Source organism: Dendropsophus ebraccatus, chromosome 8 (genome assembly GCF_027789765.1).
Source record: "Dendropsophus ebraccatus isolate aDenEbr1 chromosome 8, aDenEbr1.pat, whole genome shotgun sequence".
In the NCBI taxonomy this organism is placed as follows: domain Eukaryota; kingdom Metazoa; phylum Chordata; class Amphibia; order Anura; family Hylidae; genus Dendropsophus; species Dendropsophus ebraccatus.
Genome location: NC_091461.1, coordinates 28,013,497 through 28,036,557, shown reverse-complemented (window position 1 = coordinate 28,036,557; position 23,061 = coordinate 28,013,497). Strand labels below are relative to the sequence as shown.

The 23,061-nt window shown below is 43.5% G+C and overlaps 1 protein-coding gene across 2 annotated transcripts; it reads left to right on the top strand.

The window, feature by feature from the left end:
- Positions 1-249: 249 nt before the first annotated feature.
- On the top strand, positions 250-3,015 carry LOC138798471 (speedy protein 1-A-like). Of its 2 annotated transcripts, none has more exons than XM_069978943.1 (5): positions 250-525; positions 1,654-1,807; positions 2,064-2,146; positions 2,256-2,427; positions 2,516-3,015. In XM_069978943.1, the coding sequence occupies exons 1-5, from the start codon at positions 473-475 to the stop codon at positions 2,735-2,737; spliced, it is 684 nt and encodes a 227-aa protein (XP_069835044.1). In that variant the 5' UTR covers positions 250-472; the 3' UTR covers positions 2,738-3,015. The 2 variants fall into 2 exon arrangements, with proteins under 2 accessions (XP_069835044.1, XP_069835043.1); XM_069978942.1 differs by lacking the exon at positions 250-525 and adding an exon at positions 1,026-1,311.
- Positions 3,016-23,061: the final 20,046 nt, after the last annotated feature.

Genomic DNA, 23,061 nt, shown 5'->3' with positions numbered 1-23,061 from the left:
AGCCAACAACCAATAGGATTTGAATAATAACATATAAATATATCACATGATTATTTAAATTTGTTGTTGTTTGAATAAGTTGTTGCCGTGGGAGTCTCTATAGCAACAGCCAACAGCCAATAGGATTTGAATAATAACATATAAACATATCACATGATTATTTAAATGAGTTGTTGTTGTTGTTGTTTGAATGTGTTGTTGTTGTGGGAGTCCCTATAGCAACATCCAGCAGCCAATAGGATTGCAGGATTAGCGCTTAGAAATGCGTAAACAAACAGCAATCGGTGCCAGTCTGCGATCGCTCTTTTAGAGTTAGGACCGGCTTTTTTTTCGGATCGAATCGATTTTTTTTCGGATTTTTCGACTGAGACCCGGATCAACCCAGCGGAGAGAAGGAAGAGGATTTACCACCGAGCGCGAGTGAGGATCGACCCAGCGCGGAGGAGGAGGAGGAGAAGGAGGAGGATTCACCATGACCAGCAGGAAGAGGAAGAGAGAGCTGATCAGCCAGTATGAGGAGGAGGCGTAAGTACAACCAATAGGGACACAGCACTACAATGTATCCCATGTCTCCCATATACTGACACAGGAGGGTGGTTACCAGGGCAACCGTATAGGGGACAGTACATGTATAGGAAATCCCCATCTATGTATGGCGGGGGCATATAATATATTGGACATAAACATACACATTGGCTGTCCATAGTCTGGCCCCTTCCTCCTAGTCTATACTATATACAGGACACTCTTACATTACACAGAGATGGCGCCCCCCTATGCTCATGTCACATACTGGCAGTGTCCGACACAGCAGTAATGGGTGGTGGAGGGTTACCTGTACATAGACCAAATAGTCAGCAGCGCCATGTCTTCTTTACACCTGTTAGGGGGAGGTTTATCAAACATGGTGTAAAGTGAAACTGGCTCAGTTGCCCCTAGCAACCAATCAGATTCCACCTTTCATTTTCCAAAGAGTCTGTGAGGAATAAAAGGAGTAATCTGATTGGTTGCTAGGGGCAACTGAGCCAATTCCACTTTACACCATGTTTGATAAATTTCCCTCTAAATGTCCAGTGATAAAAAATAAATGTATTATCCAGCACAGGTCACCGGCCATTTCTACTGGCTTTCCTGCTCAGTCATGTGACCACTGATGGTTATGCTATATATATATATATATATATATATATATATATATATATATGCAGGTATATTAGGATCACTGCATTGTGAAATGTCCAATGGTATTTTATTCCATAAAACGCCAATATTTCAATATCAACAGGACTTTAAAGGACACCGTATGATGGAGTAGGAATGTTGCACTTTATAAAGCTTTTGATAGAAAAAAGAACATGATATTGATATTGGACCTTATATTGATAACCAACTTTGGAAATCTACAGTGATTCCTGATATATTAAATAGATCAACTCCCTGCTCTATCGGCACCCGTCACTATTTCTTCATCAGTGCTGCTCTTACATATATGCAGTTTAGAGGCCATGGGCCACCTGGAAGCCATAAGTCCTGAGTGGCTGGTGACCCTTTCACTATGCAATGTTCATGTAGCAGAGCTCAGTACAGTGATTAGTTATTTTATGTTTTACCATTGGCCTATTAGTAATGTAATATCTTACATTTCTACCACAGTGCAGCATCTACCACCCAGGAAGAGGCCCAGAAGAGGAAGAAGAAGGAGCAGACCCCCCAGCAGGAAGAGATGGCCGCATTCATCAGCCTCCTGGACGACATCCACATCAACACCTTCCTGGCCAGGGATCGCTGTATGAGGATCTCGGATAAGGTATTATAACTCTGTGTGTAGATAGCGGATAGCAATGTTATTATATTACAGGATAGCGGGTACATATATACAGGTTCTGGGCAGCACTTGGGTCTCTCTTTCAATGACTTGCATGTATTATGGAGTAAAGGTGATTTGGTCATTGCTTTATATTCTACATGAATTCCAGGATTCCAGGAGCAGCACCGCACTTGTCTATCAGTTTTGAAGGAAGTAAATCTATAGTAACCTCTCCCTGTCTTTCTTCTCCCTCTAGTACCTCCTGGCCATGGTCCTCGTGTACCTTCGGAGAGGACACCTACGTACCGAGGAATATAGAAGGAACTTTTTTCCAGCTCTGTGAGTATCTTTTATTATCACTTAGATAACCAGGTCTTTGTTTCCTTACAGCTTATCGCACAACACTGTTCTGACATGTTTCATCTTCTATTGTAATATTTTCTGACAGGTTCCTAGCAAACCAGTTGGAGGAAGACGAGGAAGATTTTCGGCGAGAGATCTACGCCTGGACCAGAGGAACCACCTGGACTGCGAAGAAAGAAGAACTTCTCCATAGACGCAACCAGTTGCTCCTCCGTATCGGATTTCGTGCTTGGGTGGACCGGACCACCTGTGATCTGGTGAGTAAAGAGATAATAAATCTCTCCAGTCTTGATGTAGCGTCTGTGGTAATATTATTATTGTAATGCATATTCTCTTTCATTCTAGGTCATGGCAGAAGAACCCTTGCATTGGGCCTGGAGAAGGGAGAGGAAGATCCACCACAGCTGGGCCATTCGCTACTACCTGAGGGATCCTAGAGAATTCACCACCTATGGCCCATCGAGGATCCCTCCGTCTTGCTCCCTGTGTAAGGCCCTCCAGCTCCATCCGTGCAAGGGGGAAATCTGCCAGACAGACACAGAGGAGGATTCCGGTGAGGAAGAATGAAGAACATCAAGGAGAAGAGGATCCCAAAGCCAAGATCAGCAATGAGGTATCCTTTTTTATTGTATTCATACACCAACCTACACTGTCACACACACAGACACACACACACACACACATACACTCACACACACTACAGAAATGTTATAGTGTTACCTCCCTTAGTATGCCAGAGGAAGGGTAGTACAGCGGCCATGGCTTCCCTGCAGGTTTTCCCCCCTGGGGTTTTTTCCTGTCCTGAGTGTCGCTGTACTGGGAGGTAACAACCACATACACATACACTTCCAATAAAAACTTTATATTACTTCACATTAATTGCCGTGTCTGAGTCGTTTCTTCTATTTTTGTGTGTATACTTAAAGGGATATCATAGTTGCTTTTGCTTTGGGAAGCTTTTAGCAGCCAGACATTTCTTTTGTACTGACTAATATTATTACATGGCTGCCATTCAGATGAGAGGATATTCATATAATATAAGGCAAGCTGAAGCCCACCAGAAGGGAGGAGAACACATAGGGAGGCATTTATTAAGTCAGGCGTTTTTTACGCCGGACGTAAAAATGCCCCCGCAGCTCCGGCGCTACGGAGATTTATGTAGAGGCGGACTACCTCTACATAAATCCCGTGCGCGCCGTTGTGCACCGCCGAAAACCTACGCCAGCTGAGGACTGGAGTAGGTTTTCGGGTTACATTTTGGCGGAACGAATGGTAAATCGTGCGGACTCTGAGTCCGCGCCCTCCGTTCCGCCCACTTTCCGCCCCTTCTCCGCCCCCTTTCCGCCCCCTGGCGTACTCGGCGGAAAGTGACGATTTGCGAATATTCTATTCGCAAATCCGCCATTTTTGAATAAAAAAAGACGCAAATCAGCACTTTCCACCGAAAATCATCCATTTGCCGGATGATACATGTGGCCCATAATGTATACATTATTACTAATGACTGGACTTGTTTAGACCCCTTCACAGAACCAGTAAATCCGTACGGTGGTGAAGGGGTCTAAACAAGTCCAGTCATTAGTAATATTGGGGATTTCCAGACACATACAGGTGCATTAGTTATGGACACCCTTCAGGATTTTATAGATCCTGTCCTATTTTCATACGCAACTCCATCACAGACGCCCCATAAAGGTCTATGAAGCATCAGAAATCCTGGACGCCTTTCTGATGCACATCCTGATTGGTTGGAAAAGTGCCCCTTGCAGGGATCCCCCCAGACCTCAGCAGTGATTCCCCTACCGCATCACCTCTCTTACCCTCGGACCTCAGCAGTGATCCCCCATAACCTAATCTCCACACCCACCACTGAACCTCCGCTGGTGATCTCGGCAGTGATCTCCCCCTGGAAGGCTGACAGGAGGCCAGTGCAGGAACCACTACAGGTGAGATTACCTGCCTAGAACTAAACCCCCATCAAGCCTTATTGGTGTTGTTGTTCTGCAACAGATTAGAGCATGACAGTATACAGGGGGAGGCAGTGGCACAGTAAAACTACATCTCCCAGCATGGTGTATAGGGTAAGCTGTAGAGCTACATCTCCCATTAGGCTATGTTCACACTACGTATATGTCCGGCTGCATATTTTCGCGTCCGGACATATACGTGTTAAACTCCAGCCGGGGATTTACGCAAGTTTCGGCTGGCTACGTACAGACTGCGAACTTATGCCCGCAGTGTACTTACGCTTCCCGAGCGCTCTACGTATCGATCTGACAGCGGTCTTTTACTTGGAAATCTTCGGCTAGCCCCGGACACCCCACAGAACCTTTTGGATCGGCAAAGAAAAGTGGAAAAATGAAGAAATACCCACTACGTACGGGACCGCATGTTACACTACGGGCGTAAGTTACGGCATTTTCGTCCTCAAACAATGATCTGGTTCCTTTTTTAACGGCGCCGCGTACGATCCTGCCGTAAGTTCGTACGTAGTGTGAACTGTGCAGCCGTAGATCCTATACTTTCCATTGTACGCGAACTACGCAAGTCTCCGGCCGCTTATTCACGGAACTGAGACTTACGTAGTGTGAACATAGCCTTATGGTGTATAGGGTAAGCTGTAAAACTACTTCTCCCATCATGTTGTATATGGTAGGATGTAGAACTATATCTCCCATCATGGGGTATACAGTAGGGTAAGTCGTAGAACTACTTCTCCCATCATGGTATATAGGGTAAGCTGTAGAACTACATCTCCCAGCAAGGTGTGTGGTAATATGCAGGACTACATCTCCCATCATTGTGTATAGGGTAAGTTGTAGAACTACATCTCCCAGCATGGTATGCGGGGTAATATGCAGGACTACATTTCCTAGGATGGTTCGTGGTAATATGCAGGACTACATCTCCCAGCAAAGTGTGTAGGGTAAGCAGTAAGAACTACATCTCCTATCATGGTATATGGTAACATGCAGTTCTACATCTCCTATCAAGGTGTATAGGGTAAGCTGTAGAACTACATCTCCCTGAATGGTGTGTGGTAATATGCAGGGCAACATCACATGATGAGAGTTGTAGTTCTGCAACAGATCCAATGGATCCAAACTAATGCACACATGCATCCATTCTCTCCCCCCCCCCCCCCCCATAAAATTGATACAATAAACGGACTGCAAAAATGGAGTGTGAACCCAGCCGGAGTGTGAACACAACTTGTGAGTCATACGTTTCTAAGAAGAATAACAGAGGAACATACTGTAAGAATAGATGCTCCAGAATTATTTCATGGACTTTGAATGTATTTGCTTAAACAGACAAGTCGGGACAGGAGTAGTGATAGGTTCTCTATAAGACATCCCTTTGAAGGCCCTGTTTTCAGTAAAGGAGAAGTCTGGCCATTTTGAAAATCCAGCATCCGGCCGAGGCAGGGGGGAAAATCTAATAGCAAGTACGCACTTACCTCTCCCTGTGCCCGTGGTGAGTGGCGGGACCGATCACGGAACATTTTCTCGGGGCATTTTCCCCTGAATTGTGACAATGTCAATCAGTGACTAGAGTGGGGTCCTGTCCCAATTACTGTATGGCTGAGCGGCCAGTCCATCAGTCGGATCATGATGTGTACACCTCAAAGATCGGAGCCCGGCGGGGGTCCCATGGCTGGTCCCGCCACTTACTCCAGGCACGGGGAGAGGTAAGTTCCTACCTGTTATCCATTTCCCCCTGCCGGCTGCAGGATTTTCAAATGGCCAAACTTCTTACGACTATGATTCATGTGCAGCTATAAAAGCAGCAGGACAATGTGTCGCTTGTCAGGGGGCGTAGTTAAGATTCATGGGGCCCCATAGCCCCAATTTTTTAAGCCCCCCCCCCTTAAAACTGCGCATATATATATATATATATATATATATATATATCTGCTTTACTGCTGGTGCACTGGTAACCCCTGACCTCTGCACGGAGCTCTGCATATTTTCCTTTCCGACCTGATTGCGCAGCTGGATAACAGAGGTCAGAGGTTATTAGTGCAGTGAACCATTTTTATCTGCTTGTTAACCCTTTTTATCTGCTTGTTAACCCTTTTTTTGTGTGTCAGCATGTAAATAAACATTGGAACACTTACACACTGCAGTACATAAGGGGTTAAGCAGAAGGACACATGCTCTTACCTTGTCCCCTGGGCCCCCTCCTGCACGGGCCCCATAGCAACTGCCTACCCTGCCTCTATGGTAGCTACACCACTGTCGCTTGTGCAAAGACTCACCGAGCGAGTATAAAAACCTTTTCCTCATTCCAGACCAGGCTGCATATAAAAACGCTGACAATTCACCAGTTATTTTCCTCTTATTAAGAAGTAATGCAAATAAATTTAAATTAACCCCAGGATAGTTGCGGCTTTCCATAGTTTCAGCATATGGCGAGTGAGCAGGTTCCAAGCAAAACACTAGATGCCAATCTCCTCCGATCCATCTTTAGGGGCATCATTATATCCTCCATTGAATTTACCATATGAATAGAAACAAGTGTTAAATCTTCCTTCTGAGCAGCCTTCAAATGAGACGGATAATACACTGTGGTAATTCAAAGGAATCGCTAACACGCTGATCTGGAAATACCATTTTAATACAAATCTACTCTTTGCACATTTTATAAAAAGAGATTTGATTAAATTTGTAAACATGTAAGTGAGGAGGAAGTGCGGAGACGACGATGAGCTGTACCGGGGGTAGGGGGTGAGGTTAAATGAGAAACATCTACACATGTACATTTCATTAAACTCTTACAGGGCTAAAATACTTACTGTAATGGTGTATAAAGCCTCATTCAGAATCCTCATGTATTGGTCAGAATAGAGAGTGGCTAAAAAGAGTGTCTGGAGGACAAATTATATCAACGCAATTTCTCCCGTGGGGGTGCAATTCGAAGACAAAACACTTAATGGGATTATCCATTGATTAAAAGTCCACACCTGTTCACTGGATAGGTGATAAATAGCTAATAGTGAGGGTCACTATCACAAGAACAGAGGTCAATTGTGCCCGATTAAAGGCCGACTAAGCTTCTGATCCAGTAACTCTCTATGGGACTTCTAAAGATAGTAGAGCTCTGAACTCGGTTACGTCCCATAGAGAATGAATGGAGCAGAGACCTAGCCCCTATTTATTGGGGACAATTTTTTGTGATCATTGAGAGTTCCAGTGGTCAGACCCCAACCAATCAAATAGTTCATTCCAATTCTTTACATAGGTAATAACTGGAGATGAACACAAATCAAGTCCAGTTGGTGGCTGAAGAAGTTGGATGCAGCCCTAAGGTCATAGGCTGTATCCATGTTTTCCGAGTCTCTTTAGGTAATCAAAAGCCGAATGGTCAGACTCGAATATGCTCAGGTTGCACGCATGTCTAGTAATAACTTTTAGGCTATGTTCACACACGCAGTAAAATAAAAGGCAAATACAATAGTAAAATAGGTATAAAACATGCCCATATTTTGAATCTAATACATTAAAATCTATGGAAAAATCGCTAGTGTGTACACATGCTGTATATATTCTTTCTGGTGCACAGCCTGTCACTTTTCCATAGATTTTAGTTAAACACATTATTAGAATAAAAATATGGCCACGTCATCACCTTGATCTCTGTGTCACATTCTTTATTCCTGAACAATGTCTGTACTACGGCCAGGGCATTATGCAGCTGATAGAGGCCACTGTCATTAGGGGTCCTGCTGCCAGGAATGGGCTTAGTCTGCAGTCTGAATGGGGATAGTCTAAAAAAATGGTAAGTATTGAGCCACCGTCCATAGTCCTAATGCAATGACTTCCAAAATCTCTGTACTGCCCATTGTCACAATCCAGCAGATCGTGTCTTATTTATGATGAAGTATCAAAATATTCCACAAAAATTGTACATTTTGGTAAATAACTAAACGACTAAAGATGTAATTATAACTATATACCTACTTGTATTGTCTGTGTAAAAATCAGCAATCAAAATGAATTATTTTCACATAAAATTTGGTAAAATATTGAAAATGATCCCAAAACGGGCATCATATTCCCTTTGTGTACAAGTAGATGTATGTAGATGTACAGTATGTGCGTGTTCATGAATGTACACAAGGGGGCAGTAGATTACATATAGTATGACCAGCATGCACAAGCAGAGAAATACTCATAGGGTTAGAAGCATGAAAATAGTAAGTGTTCTCTAATGGAGCTATTACATCTGGGAGGTGGAGTTCTGCAACGGTTAGAAAGTCACAGGTTGGAGAACACTACTGAAATCAATGGTGGGGGAGTATACAGGGAGTTTAGATATGATGTATGGTGCTAATTCTGCATGACAATTTACAGTACAATACAAACATACAGAATTCTCAACATTATATAGTAATATAGCATAAAAATGAATCTGTACAGACATTTAGGTCTATATAGAATAAAAAATGTTTATAAAAATGAAAATTGAATCATATCATGTATATATAGTCCTGAGACCACCAGACATACATTTCTAATAAAAATCCAAATAAAGGCTATGGACACTTTTGACATTGACATCTCTTAGAGGCTAGTTAATAATCTTGCACTAAATTTGAATCTGCAATGTTCATACTTTGATTTACTCCTTGATAGGAAGTTTGCCACTTGCTTCTAGGTTCAGATTTGTGTTCTATGCTCACAGTAATATAACATGTGGGACATGTGGAATCACAGCGAACGATTAACGATGATTTTAGGTTCAGATCTAAATAAACGATCGATACATGAACGATTTTTCAAAGGCTGCCTGCAATTACACAGAACGATTATCATTTAGATTCAAACTATTTTTCGCACGATAATCACTTCAAGTAATAGGGCCCTAACACTGAAAGAGTGCAGAAAGCCCAACAGACTGAACCTTCTTATGCTTCTATGATACACAGTCAGATGTATGACTTCCATATATAAATATCCCAACAAGTAATATGAGAGGGGACCTATCTTTTAGGCTATTGCCGCCATATTGGATCAGGGAAAAGTTTTTTTTCCAGAAGGAAGGTGGTCATGTAGCAGAATTGTTTCAGGCCAGGCGCAGGGTTGGCCAGACTTACTAAGAACCTCTTGATAAATCTGTCCAGGAAACTGGGGACGAGGCTTTATTTAAGATGGTTGTACTCGTACACTAGCCTTGATAAATATCCCCCAGAAAGTTGCCTTGTGTTCAGCTTCAGCACCATGGACAGCACATGTTGTGGTCACAGTGAACGTTTCCAGTTGTTGGATTTCTGAGGCATTTCTGGTTTCTGATATTCTCCGAGACCACCTTCCTATTCGAAAAAACTTGCCCTTGATCCAGTATGGCGGCTTTCTATATTCTGGATTTTGGCTAAAAAATAGACCACTTTACCCATTATTTGCTAGGGTTTTCAAATATGACTTTTTCCCTTTTGTATACATATATGTTGGGGGGGGGGGGGAGGGGGATTTCTCAGATGCACCTGGTGTACTTTGGGGAAAAAGTGTGCGTTTTTTGCACAGATCTGTGCCTTTTCCCAAAGTACGCCCTGCTCCCCTGATGGGCTTGGCCTCCTCCCGTGCTTTCATGATTTACGCCTGCTAGGGGGCAGCTTCAGATTCCCTAGATTTACTGAGAGGCATGCTTTATTAGACTTGAAAAATGCGCCCCCCCATTGTGTATATAAATACAGAGTAATATGTAAATATAGACTATTGCTATACAGTGGTGTCTTGGATTACGAGCATAATTTGTTCTGGGACCGTGCAGTAGCGTACAACAGGCTAGAATAGAGAAGCAGGGCTGCTGTCAGAGGTCTATGTGGTCAAATGACAGCATGGACCAATCAGGAAGTGAGAGTCACAGAGCTGTGCAGGAGGAGAGTGACAAAAACATTTTTATACAGCAGTGTGAATGGCGGAGTGTGAGTGCAGGCACATTATAGCAGCAGTGTGTATGGCTGAGTGCGAGTGCAAGCACATTATAGCAGCAGTGTGTATAGCTGAGTGTGAGTGTAGGCACATTATAGCAGCAGTGTGTATAGCTGAGTGTGAGTGCAGGCACATTATAGGAACAACATGTATAGCGGAGTGTAAGTGCAGGCACATTATAGCAGCAGTGTGTATAGCTGAGTGTAAAAGCAGGCACATTATAGCTGGGATGGAGAGGATGGGAAACACAAGGGCTGATAGAGACTGCAGGGAGCATGGAGGAATGAGTAGAACATATGTGGGCACAGTATAGCAGCACTCTCTGTCCAGGAAGAGAGGGGTTATAGCTATGAAGAGATTGCCTCCCCAATCCTGTCCCCTGATGTAAGCCCCAGCCTGAAGTGGATCTGCTTTAATTTGGAAGGTGAGGGAGACTTCCTGGGTCAGAGTACAGGGCTGTAGACCCTGCTATGCAGACCATGCCCCTCCCCCACTCCCCCTTCCACCCAGTACAGGTAGCTCTTAAACCAAAGCAATGCTCTTAATCCAAGTTACAATTTTGAAAAACTGTGAGCTCTTCTTGCAAATCGCTCTCAATCCAAGTTACTCGTAAACCAAGGTACCACTGTATATATATATCCACCACTATATATATATATATATATATATATATATATATATATATACACACACATATCAGGGATGGTCCGAACCAGCCGAGGTTCGGGTTCGGCACGCTCCGTGCAGCGGGTGGATACAGCGGGAGGACCGCCTGGAAAACTGGGATACAGCCTATGGCTATGGCTGTATTCCAGTTTTCCAGGCGTTCCTCCCGCTGGATCTGCCCGCTGCACGGAGCGGGCAGACAGCGGTAATCATTGCTTATGGTTCGGGTTCGTACGAACTCCGTACGAACTCGGTTCGGACCATCCCTAATATATATATATATATACCAGGTGGACTAATGCTTTTAGAGCCTTTTAGAGCAGGCCTTTGTAAAATAATGGGGATAATGCGAATACCCCTTTAATTTTGCATTCAGGAAACTAATGAGTAATAAAAGAAACATCAATGCAGAGGTGTCCATAGCCTTTAATGTGAGAACAATATTGATCAGCCGCGAGCTGTAATGATGTGTCCAGAACTGACAATGGTGGATTAGGTTTAATATCCTAACAAACCTGTTGATAACTTTGTGTGCATCTAGTTGCATACGGTATGGAGAGCAGCAGCTGTCCTCTGTCAGGCTAAGATGAAAGGGAGGAGAGCGTGGACTGTAGTGCCGTACTGTAGTGCAATCTCTTGCGGGCTCATTGGTATGCCCAGCAGAGTCCGCTCTCAGACACCTGCACATCACACACTGTGCAGCACCCAAGGCTTTTACATTGATGGTTTTGGGCATGTAAATGAACACGTGAAGTGTTCCCTTTTATCTTCTCTTAGGTTCCCCTTAGGCAGGAGACTGCTTTGTGACAAAACTTGTAGACATTTAACCAATGAATGGAAGTGAGAAGCTGATGGAGGGTTTAGGGGGATTATCAGATGATAAGGTTAGAAATGCTGCCAGTGACTGGAGACACTTATTCGTATCACACGCTATTATGAAGCCCGTAACCATCATGTGCAACTTATAATACTGGTGTCTGGGCATGTATGGGTCTGTATGGGACTAATACCACTGCATCCCCAACTATAACTATAGCTATAAGAATAAGATAGAAATAAAATGTTTGTGTTTCCTTCTGTCATTATTGGGTTAAAAGGTATGTTTATTTCCCTCCAAAAAGCGTGCCACCAATGTTCACAGGTTATGTGTTGCATTGCAGTTCAACTCCTTTGAAGTGAATGGGGCTAAGCTGCAATACCACATCTATCCTGTGGACAGGTGTGGGGCTGTTTTATAAAAAGAACAGAAATGCTTTTTTCCCCTCCGCTCAAACATAACTTCTCATATGTTGCGGCCCATGGAGAGACTAAGAAATCCTTCCATACATGTCTTTACAGTCTACTTCCACCAGTTCTGATTCTGCTGCTTTGTGCTGAAAATGCAAAAACTGTGTGTGAGCTTTTCTCTCCGTCTCCCCCTCCTCCTTACCCAGATGGCTGATGTAAACAAGTCCCTATCTGCAACTTTGAAGCTTCTTTGTAAGGGCACATTCAGACTATGCAATCTGCACAGAGAACATCCAGCAGATTCTGCTGCTCGCCCCCGCACCCTCCCCCTTGACTGTTTGCCGGTCGCATAGACTCCATTCTAGGCTAAGGCGGATTCCACCATCCGCCCCAAGAATGGACATCAACCTGACCATAGAATGAAGTCAATGGGACAGGCAGAGATGCGAGCGGAAGCGTGCGGAGGCGAGCAGCAGAATCTGCAGGAACTTCTCTGCACGGATTCCTCAATGTAAATGTACCCTAATGCTGGGAGGATATATAACAGTGAGTTCATCAGCAACTTGACCTCAGAATAACCCTAACAGCATTGCATAGAAACTACAAAGTTGCAGATGAAGCCTACCAGGGACTTGTTCACATCAGCTGTCTCGGAAGAGAAGGGGAGGAGGGGGTGACAGAGGGAAAAGCTCACACACAGTTTTTTGTGTATTCAGCAGAAAGCAGCAAGCTCAGAACTGGGGGCAAGAGACTGAATAGATAATAACAAGCATGGAGGGAATTATTAGTCTCACCATGGGCAGCATGGTGAGCAAAAAGTTGTGTTTAAGTGGAATACCCCTTTAAGCATTTTAACCCCATAACATAACAGGATGTCCTAAAGTGCGTAAGTGTAATGGCTTTATAGCAGGGGTGGGTAACCTTTGGCCCTCCAGCTGTTGCAAAACTACAATTTCCATTATGCCTTGATGTGTCCAGGCATAATGGGAACTGTAGTTTTGTAACATATGGAGGGCTGATGGGCCCCAATTGCTGCCCTATAGTAATGACCCATACACATTGGTGTGCTCCAACCTGTGGATCTCCAGCTCTCCAGTCAAAGACTGTTAGGACATGATAGGAGTTGTAGGTTCTCAGCAGCTGGAGAGCAACAGTATGACCTAGCCTTTCCTTTCTTGAAGGAATGCTTCCACTCTTATTATCTCATATAACTCAATTGTTGGAAAATTGAATTTCCAAGTTGCTAGAGATTTTAGCTACTAATGTTTATTGGTACAATCCAATGTCCTTTTCCATTGATTTCACAATTTCTTATGGGCCAAATAGCATTTCATTACAGCAAAGTGGATTTGTCAAGTGGTAATCAGTAGCGGCAGATATCCGATCACAGGCTGTCAGACCCCAAGTTAGTCATAGAGAATATGTAAGGTCATAAATAAATTATTACAGACTTTACACCTTCTTCATCTCTACATGGAAGCACTATTCACAGGAGGGAATCACCGGTTCATAGAGTCCTGTAGTTTCACAATTTTCTGAAATATATTTTGACGCACCGAAAATTTTGTCCATGCCTTTGGTTCTGACTGGTAATCTGGATTGGTAACGCACTAGAAGACAAGGAGACATTTCAATAGTGCTACAGTTTATCATCAACCACCATATGAGCAGACATACAGTAGGACAGTCATAGTGTATGTCCAGCAGGAAGTGGTGTATTGTCTCCAGTCTGACACAGTGCTCTCTGCTACCACCTCTGTCCATGTCAGGGACTATCCAAGGCTGTAGAAGTTTTCTATGAGGATTTGCTTCTCCTCTGGACAGTTCCTGTCACAGACAGAGGTGACAGTAGAGAGCACTGTGCCAGACTGGAAACAACACCACTTCCTGCAGGGCATATAGCAGCTGATAAGTACTTGAAGGTTTGAGATTTTTTATAATAGGAGTAACTGTGACACTAGTTAATTAAAACCGTACAGGAGCAGGGACTCCCATAGTGCATGCTAGATCCAAGTACATGAGACAATAACAGTGGGTTCCCAGACCCTTTTTCATTTTACAAAATTGGTGTCGGCTTCTACATCCAGCCAGACAATGGAGGAGACTACCATGCATTTGCATTGTTCTCTTCATTCTTATCTATGGGATTTATGGAATGAGCCCTGCAAGCATGCTGTAACTCCCACACTCCCATAGAGATATGTACACATGTGCAGACCCTTCTACCATTACCCTCTGCTTGGTACAGCAGGAGATAGTCAGAAGCAGTGGCATAGTGACAATTAGAGATGAGCGGACTTTTCGGATTTCTGGTTCGTGATACAGCCATTGGCATTGGCTGTATACTAGTTTTCCAGGCGTTCCTTAGGAGGTATCCACCCACTGCACGGAGCGAGCAGACAGCGGAAATCCGACGCCGATCGTTCTGGTTCTCACGAACCAGAAATCCGAAAAGTCTGCTCATCTCTAGTGACAATATCCTTTAACCTTATCTGTAGTCTGATTTTGTAGCTATATATTCCATCCATCAGCCTTATGTTCTACTATCTATAGACAACTGGCAGAGATTAATCCAGTGCATGCATGCAGGATCTGACTACACAGAGTTTGTAGTCTGTTACCATGGAGCAACATAAAGTCTGCATGAGAGCTGCATACTCAGAATACAGTATTTTTGAACAAGTTCCACCAACTATGAAATCTGCAGACAGGCAGGGTGGGTGTGAAAGTTAACTCCCCTGTCCCCTTTGTCTTGTAGCGCCACCGCCGGGTCCTGTTTGCCGCAGCCGGGGTCCTGCAGCAACCTCATGTCCCCAGCTGAGTGATTGCTTGCTCAGCCAAACAGTGACTAGGGTAGGACACCACCCCAGTCACTGACTGGCTGAGCAATAAATGGCTCAGCCGCACCATGACATTGCTGCTGCAGGAGCCAGGTACGTGAACTACCTGGTTTCCTGCAGAAGATGACGTCCGGTGGCGGCGATATGTGGTACAGGGGATGGGTGAGTTAAGTTGCTTGTTATTTTCACACCCACCTGCCTGCAGATTTCATAGTTTGTGGGACTTCTCCTTTAAAGAGGATGTGCCATCAGGTACACTCTCTTTAAAATTACACATGAATCGAATGGCGCTGGCACGGGGAAACCGGTGCCGTGGTCCTTTTTTTGAACTGCGGCATGGTTCCTGCGTACGGTGCCATACTATTCATGGTTACCTGGCCGGAGGTGAAGCACTGGAGATGGGCCGGCCCGCCCCCAGTAGGAGGAAACCCCCGCCCCTCCATGACGTGGCTCCATTGATTCTAAAAAAAGGACCGCGGCACCGGCTTCTCCGTGCCGGCGCCGTTTGATTCATGTGTAATTTTATAGAGAATGTACCTGATGGTACATCCTCTTTAAAGCATTACTCTCACTTGGATGTCAAATGTTTACATTTGTTGAAGCTAGGACCCCACCAATCGCTATATATAGCTGGGAGAAGCACATAGCTGTGCGCTTCACTCCCAGGCTAGCTGCTTTATTTGACCTGTTGCAAACTTTTTTTTTTTTTTTTTTTAAGTGGCAGTAACTCTTAAATGAAGACTATTTCATATCAGTTCTCCATTTTATATTTCATAGATCCATAGTTTTTTTCACTGCCGGAAAGAACCAGAGTAGGTAATACAATAATAGCACCAATTTAACCCCATGCAAAAACCTATAACTAGTAATAGTGTGCTGCAAACACACTCAGATCCATCCCCCCGAGCTGATGTCTGTAATAAGTGATAATGTATTTATTCTGATTAGATTACACCATGCCTCATTTACATGCTACTAAATTATCTATTTGCCAACTTGCTGCCTCGATAACTTAGAACCGTGTATTAACGCGTCCGCATGTCATCCCGTACATTCTAAGTAGGAAAATGTTCATTTTCCAATCGGCTCTTTCTGTATGCTTGAAAACCTTTGTTTTGTAATCAGCAGAAATCTCAATGAGCTGTAGAAAGTAATATCCAAGTAAGACTTCTTCATCTCGTCTTCCTCATAGCGGCAGAGCTTGCAGCTTGTTGTGCACCGCTATGTTGGTAAGCAAGAGTGAATGAGGAAGGGCAGCGAACCAGGATTGTGTACAGCACAGATTGGGGATGAACTGTGAAGACGCCTTATGTTTACAGACGCAGGTGATTTTGGGAGATTTTTGGGAGATGAAATTGTTGCGCGTAGACAGGAAAATAATACACACCTGAAATCCAAAAAGTGTAGACAGTGCAAGTGTGGTGTCACACCACAGGTGGTTTTGTATCTCTCCTTTGCACCTCTCAAAAAGCTCCTTCCTTCAGGTTAAGTGGTGATAAAGGGTACTTTGCAGTTTCACCGCTAGATGTCAGTATCTTAGAGGCAGCTAGAGACAACTAGTTCTTCCCTAACTACTACTAGTTCTACTATGCAGTGCTAAGCACTTTCAAAGGGAGAAGAGTCCATGAACACTCTAACCCACGCCGAGAACACGTCTAAAAGGTGCAGGGCAGTATGCTGAAACACAAGAGGAACTAGTCTGGAAAAGACAAAGCTACCAAAAGAGGTCTACGGCTCCTATCTTGCAGTGCTTGCTACACCCAGATAACCACGACTGGGGCTTGTATCACTTGGGTCACTCAATACTGTAGGGCACAAGGTGGTCAGACATAGTCTAAACATGGATACCAGTAAATGCAGTTGGACTGGCATATTATGTTTTGTATATTGGGACCTTATGTTTCTTTCCCCCTAATCTTGTCAAGGGAAGGAAGGGCAGAAGATATCACCACTAGTGTTTAGCAGATAGGCCAAACTGAAGCCTAAGGGAGTTCTGGAAAACATGGATACAGCTATAGGCCATTGGCTATATCTATGTGAATAGTTTGACTCCTCCGCTCAACACTTGTCAACACCAGTAGTGGTGTTTGGAGTTTGGACGGATCTGAGTGGGTTCTACTTGTGATCATCTTTACTGACTAGCCATCAGAGTGTGACAACCAGTAATTCACGTCAGGCAGGGCTAACACACAGCCTGTGGCATTGACATGCTAACCACACCCCAATGGCTACCAAATGATTCATTTGCATATCTGAAATGGCAGAATTTCAGTATGCCTGATATATATATATATATATATATATATATATATTTATATATATATATATTTTTTTTTGGGGGGGGGGGATGCCAGCAGATGTGTATGGTCAGCCTTAGCAATGATACAGGTTGAAAAACGGGCATATAATATGTATAGCATCTACTGGTATTAGTATAACATACGTTATGTATGAGCATACAAGGTAATCAGTCTGTGATAGATGATCAGAACGGAAAGTTCAGCTTGGAATAAACAGATTTTTGTGTAGCTGAGCAAATAACATTGATCAAGTATTGTCTGTCTGTATAATCAGGATTTATAGGGACACTTGCTCCCCAAAGTATTATATAAATGTATTCATGAAGTCCCCAAAAGTACAGTGCATAACATTACATTACATACACTGTAATTCCTATGGAGTGTCCAGCAGGGGCGCACTATATATATATAGAAGTCAATGGTACTCATTGACTTCTATATAAAGAGCGCCCCCTGCTGGACACTCCATAGGAATTACACCTTTCGTCATGACGTCACTGGATGTGAGAGAATTCTAACACTTCCTGATACACTAAATTAAGGGAAATAGCAGTATATGAGCATTTCTCATAATTAATGTACATTAGAAAATTGTATAACTTTTCATAAGTAATAACATATAAAAAAATTATTTTGGCCGCACTTCTCCTTTAATAATAAGACAAAAGAACCCATTGCTGCCAAGCGTGCTGATTCCTTACAAACTTACCTCTTTATTTAATAATGGCCTGTGCTGGTCTATATAAACATCAATTTCTTGGAGTGTTTTTTTTTTTTTTAAATTGAGACTATAAGCGGGTTGAAGCATATTAACTGCTGATCTGTCCCTATAATGTCTGAGGCGCTGAGGATGAAGGTAAGTTTCTTACATTCATCCTCTGCCCCATTTCCATATACTTTGTAGTTTACTTCATTTGCTAATGAGGCAGTTTGGTGCGCCCCCCCCCTCCTCAGTGCACAGATGAAGCTGCACAGCCAGCCCTCTCTTTCTAATGAATATTTGGGCAGTGCTTATTAACCCTATTAACATCTGAATTACAGTACATGTGTAAAGTGCATATGATGTGTGCTATAGGGACATATTAGATGCAGTGGTCTTGGGCACCAAGCATCCCACGCAATTGCGTGGGGCCCCCAACATCCAGGGGGGCCCTGCTCTGGTGACCAAGACCGCTGCCCCGATCTTAACTGTAACTATGTGCGCTCATAACGAGTGCTCATAGTTACAGGCAGCAGCGGCACTGACAGGGTGAGAGCCATTCGCTCCCTCCCTGTCAGTCACTCTTGTGGCCGCAGGAAGTGTTTTCACTGCGGTCACAAGAGGCCGGCGACGGTCTCTGGTGCCGGCGACAAAAGAAGAGGAGACGCCCGGACCCGGATGAGTATAAGTGTTTTTTTTTTTTTTTGTGTTATATACTATATGGGAGGGGGAGCACACAGCGGGGTCTATATAAACGGAGGGGGGGGGGGAGCACACAGGGGGGCTATATAAATGGGGGGAGCATACAGGGGGGCTATATAAACGGGGGGGGGGGGGGTATCTACAAAGTGGATTTTGGGTCCATGTTAGAGGGTCACTTTATTAGAAACACCTGCCCCCCAAAGCATTCCTGTCATTATGCACGCCTACAGTATCTCAAGCTGTGTGCAGTCACCCTGCTATGGGTTGCCATAGATACCGGCAAGTCCTGTGTACAAGGCCTAGTGAATCAGAATAAATGCTGGCCCACATAACCACAGTGACTGGTATAAGTGTCCTGTTTATATGAATGTCATCGGGGCACTTCAGTCAGGCACTATGACACTAGGGTCAGTAAAAGTTTTTGTTTTTTTTCATCCCAATTCATGCCCCTTTTTTATGTATACTCAGAAAATCCCTTAAATTGGTTCCCTATGTAATAGCCCCACTGGCTATGTGCATAGTCACAATCTCTGTATATGGCTACAGAATATGTTGGTGAGATACAGACAATGGGCTATAATTATCTGTATCTGTGTGTATATATGTGTATCTTGTGCGTGTTTCTATAATCGTGTCTGCTTCATACAGGGGGTGTCATACATTTCCCTATGGGTCCTCAAGATACTGTTATTGTGCTCTTACATAGGATTTATGAGACGCTATGACTTTACCAGTTCATACAGCATTATTAATCTGCCATCTTGCCAGAAAATGGCCGCCTCCGCCGCGCGTTTGCGATGAGTACACTAATGAATCCGAGCTCTCTGGATTACTGCAATGTCTTATTGGACCCTTTACTACTGAAGCGTAACAAAGATATTCGGAAACGGATAGCACATTATTCATCTTGAACATTTTCTAATAAGACAATAAAGCATGAAATGTCAGAAACATATTTATTCCTACAGGCTCGTGACATTTCTGGGAGAATCACGCCGCAGCGATATACATGGTCTAAGATTTACTCAATCCATTGTACCGGAAAATGAAGGGTGCGCTGAGGATTCAGAGAAAGATTAGGAAAATAAATCTGGAAATATTACAATATTATGTATAGACCCGGGCGATCAACAAAACAAAGCGTGTTTTTTTTCCCCCCTAGATGACACCGAGTGGAGACTGGACTTTTTTCACTTCATATGATTTATCCATCAGCAATTATTAAAGGGGAAACCTAACCTGCTGATATGTCCCTATAGTGCACAGGGAGCTGAGGATGAAGGTAAGTTTAACCCCTTCCCCCAATATGACGTCCAGGGACGTCATGAAAAGCAGTGCCATTCTGCATCATGACGTCCCTGGACGTCATGCTCTCCCTGCCTCCCCCCACTGTCCCTGGCTGAGATCGGGCAGCAGAAGGAGGCTGTGTCACACAGCCTCCTCCTGCTGCCACTGCCCAGAGAGGGGCCGCGCTCCCCCCGGGCAGTTAACCCCATAGACGCCGCGGTCGGTCCGACCGCAGCGTCTATGGGGAGATCTGCTGCTTCTCGCAGATCGGATGCTGGGAGGAGGCAGCTGCACATGCTGTGCCGCTGCTGTGCTCCTCCCAGGCACCCGCTCCCTGCCCTAGCCGACCCCGCACCCCCTCCTCCCCGTGCTCTGCCTCCCCAGCCCGCTCTCTCCCTCTCCAGGCGCCCCCCTCCCCGTGCGCCCTCTCCCCAGACCCCCCCTCCCCGGAGCCGCGCGACTCCGGGAGGGTAACCATAGCAACCCAGACGCTTCCCAGTGCGTCTGGGGTGCTATGATTTCTAATGATCAGGCCCCTGCACTGAGGCAGGGACCTGATCATTTGAATGATCTGTCAGTATAACACTGACAGATCATTCAATATATAATGCATTACAGCACTGATCATGTGCTGTAATGCATTATATTTGTGAAAAGGTGAAAGTAAAAAAACCCCACTAAGCACACACATACATACATAAATAAATATTTAATTACAATAAATAAATTAAATAAATAAATAAATACATAATAAATAAAAAAATAATTGAAATAAATAAACATAAATAAATATACACATTCCCCTTCCTCCCTTTATTAATGATCCCCTATAAATAAAGTACACATATGTGGTATCGACGCGTCCGTAATGACCCCATCTATTAACCCGTTACATTAATTTTTCCACCCGATTAACGCCATTAAAAACATCAATAAAAAACTAACAAAAATTTAAAGTTTTTGTTAATCCCGCCCCTAAAAAATATAGAAAAAACGTCACATATACCCAAAAGGTGTACCACTAAAAGCATCAGCTTATGCCGCAAAAAAAAAGCCCTCACATAACTCCATTGGCGAAGAAATTAAAATATTACCACTCTTACAATATGCAAGACACAAACAGTTTTTATAGTATAAATGCCATAAACTATAACAAGAGCTATATAAAATGGATATCACTGTAATCGTACCGACCTGACAAATAACTATAACATGTCATATGCAACGTATAGTAAACGGCGTACAAAAAAAGATGAAAAACAGCTGCTAAATTGTGTTTTTTATTCGTACCATCTCATAAAAAAATTTAATAAATAATGATCAGAGTGTCACATGTTCCCCCCAATGTTACTGATGGAAACGTAAACTTGTCTTTCACAAATATTTTGGCACCCCAAGGCCTCCGTGACATGATATAATGACTATAAAAAACCTTAAATAAGAAAAGACCCCAAAAATACATAAGGCTTCTGTCATGTCTGCGGCCTGTGGTTGAGTCAGGTGACGCACAGCGGCCACATATGGGGGATTTCTAGAAACATTGGAATAAGGGGAATAAACAGTGAGCTCCATTTCTCAGTCAGTATTTGCTGTGTTAGAGGAAAAAAATGGATTAAAATGGAATATCTTCCAAAAAAATGAGAATTTTAAATTTCCCCTCCAACTTGCTTACATTTCTGCGAAACACCTAAAGGGTTAATACACTTATGAAACGTTACTCTGAATACGTTGAGGGGTGCTGTTTTTACAATGGAGGGATTTATGGGGGTAACTAACATACAGGCCCCACAAATCCACTTCAGAACTGAACTGGTCCCTAAAAAAATCTGAATTTGAAATTTTCCTGAAAATTTGAAAATCATTGCAAAATTTCGAAGCCCTCTAACATCCTAACTAGTAAAAGGACATTCACCAAATGACGTCACCATAAAGTAGACATGTTGTAGATGTTGCAGTAATAATTAATTCATGTGGCATAACTATTTTTCTCAGAAAAAGAGAATTTTGAATATAAAGGATTGTAAATGTTTCTAATTTTTGCGCAAATTTTGTGTTTTTCACAAAAAACTACTGAGTGTATCAACCAAAGTATACCACAAACATAAAGAGGAATATGTCACGAAAAAACAATCTCAGAATAACCATGATAATTAAAAGCACCGCAGAGTTACCACTACATAAAGAGAGACAGGTCAGATTTGGAAAATAGGCCCTGGTCATTAAGGCCAAAACAGGCTGCGGAGGCAAGGGGTTAATACCTTGATCCTCTGCACTATTTTTATGTACATTTTTAGTTTAATCCGTATACTAATGAGGCAGTTTGGTGCTCTGGGGACGGGACAACCACCTCAACATAGAGTTCCATCCTAGCCAGCTAGCCCCTTCTAATGAATACTGGGGTTGCTGTCTGCAGTGACATTTCTTAGTGATCACTGCAGAGCGCCAAATGAATATTCATTAGCAGGGGCTTGCTGGCCGGGTCGGATCGGTGCACTGAGGGCAGTAGCCCCCCCCAAGCACACCAAACCTCATTAGCATATGGATTATACTACAAACTAAACGAAAACGGTGCCAAGGATCAAAGTAAGTAACTTACCCCCATCCTTAGCGTCCTGTGCATTATATGGACATATCAGCAGGTTAGGTACTTCTAACCTGCTGATAGTTTCACTTTAAGGCTATGTTCCCACACAGTATTTTCGATCAGTATTATAGTCAGTATTTTGCAACCAAAACCAGGAGTGGGTTGGAAACACAGAAAGTCTATGTTTCCACACTGCTGAAATTGAGTGGATGGCCGCCATTTATTGACAAATACGAGTATTGTTTTAAAATAACACCAATTATTTGCCGTTAAATGGCGGCCATCCACTCAATTTCAACAGTGTAGAACATAGCCTTTCTGTGTTCCTAATCCATTCCTGGGTTTGGTTGCAAAACACTGACCAAAATACTGAGCAAAAATACTGAGTGAGAACATAGACTAAAGGGGTAATTCCATCTCAGCTTGTTATCCACTATCCATAGGATAACAAGCTGTTCAATTGGGGTCCGGCTACAGCAACCCCCACTGATCCTGAGAACAGTCCACCCCATAATGACTGTAGCGCTCACTGATCATGTGCGGCAACTGCGGCCTGTGCTCTTTTCCTACTCTTTGACTTGGGCTTGGAAAACATCCAGTGAGGGCGTTGAAACATTGTATATTTTTAGATGGGCACTAGATGCAATAAAT

Bases quoted from the DNA above. Each gene is read 5' to 3' on its own strand.
- LOC138798471 (XM_069978942.1), top strand. From the start codon at position 1,154: ATGGTTATGCTATATATATATATATATATATATATATATATATATATA. The intron at 1,312-1,653 runs GTAGGAATGTTG...TTTCTACCACAG, and splicing joins AAAGGACACCGTATGATGGA to TGCAGCATCTACCACCCAGG. The intron at 2,147-2,255 runs GTGAGTATCTTT...ATTTTCTGACAG, and splicing joins AGGAACTTTTTTCCAGCTCT to GTTCCTAGCAAACCAGTTGG.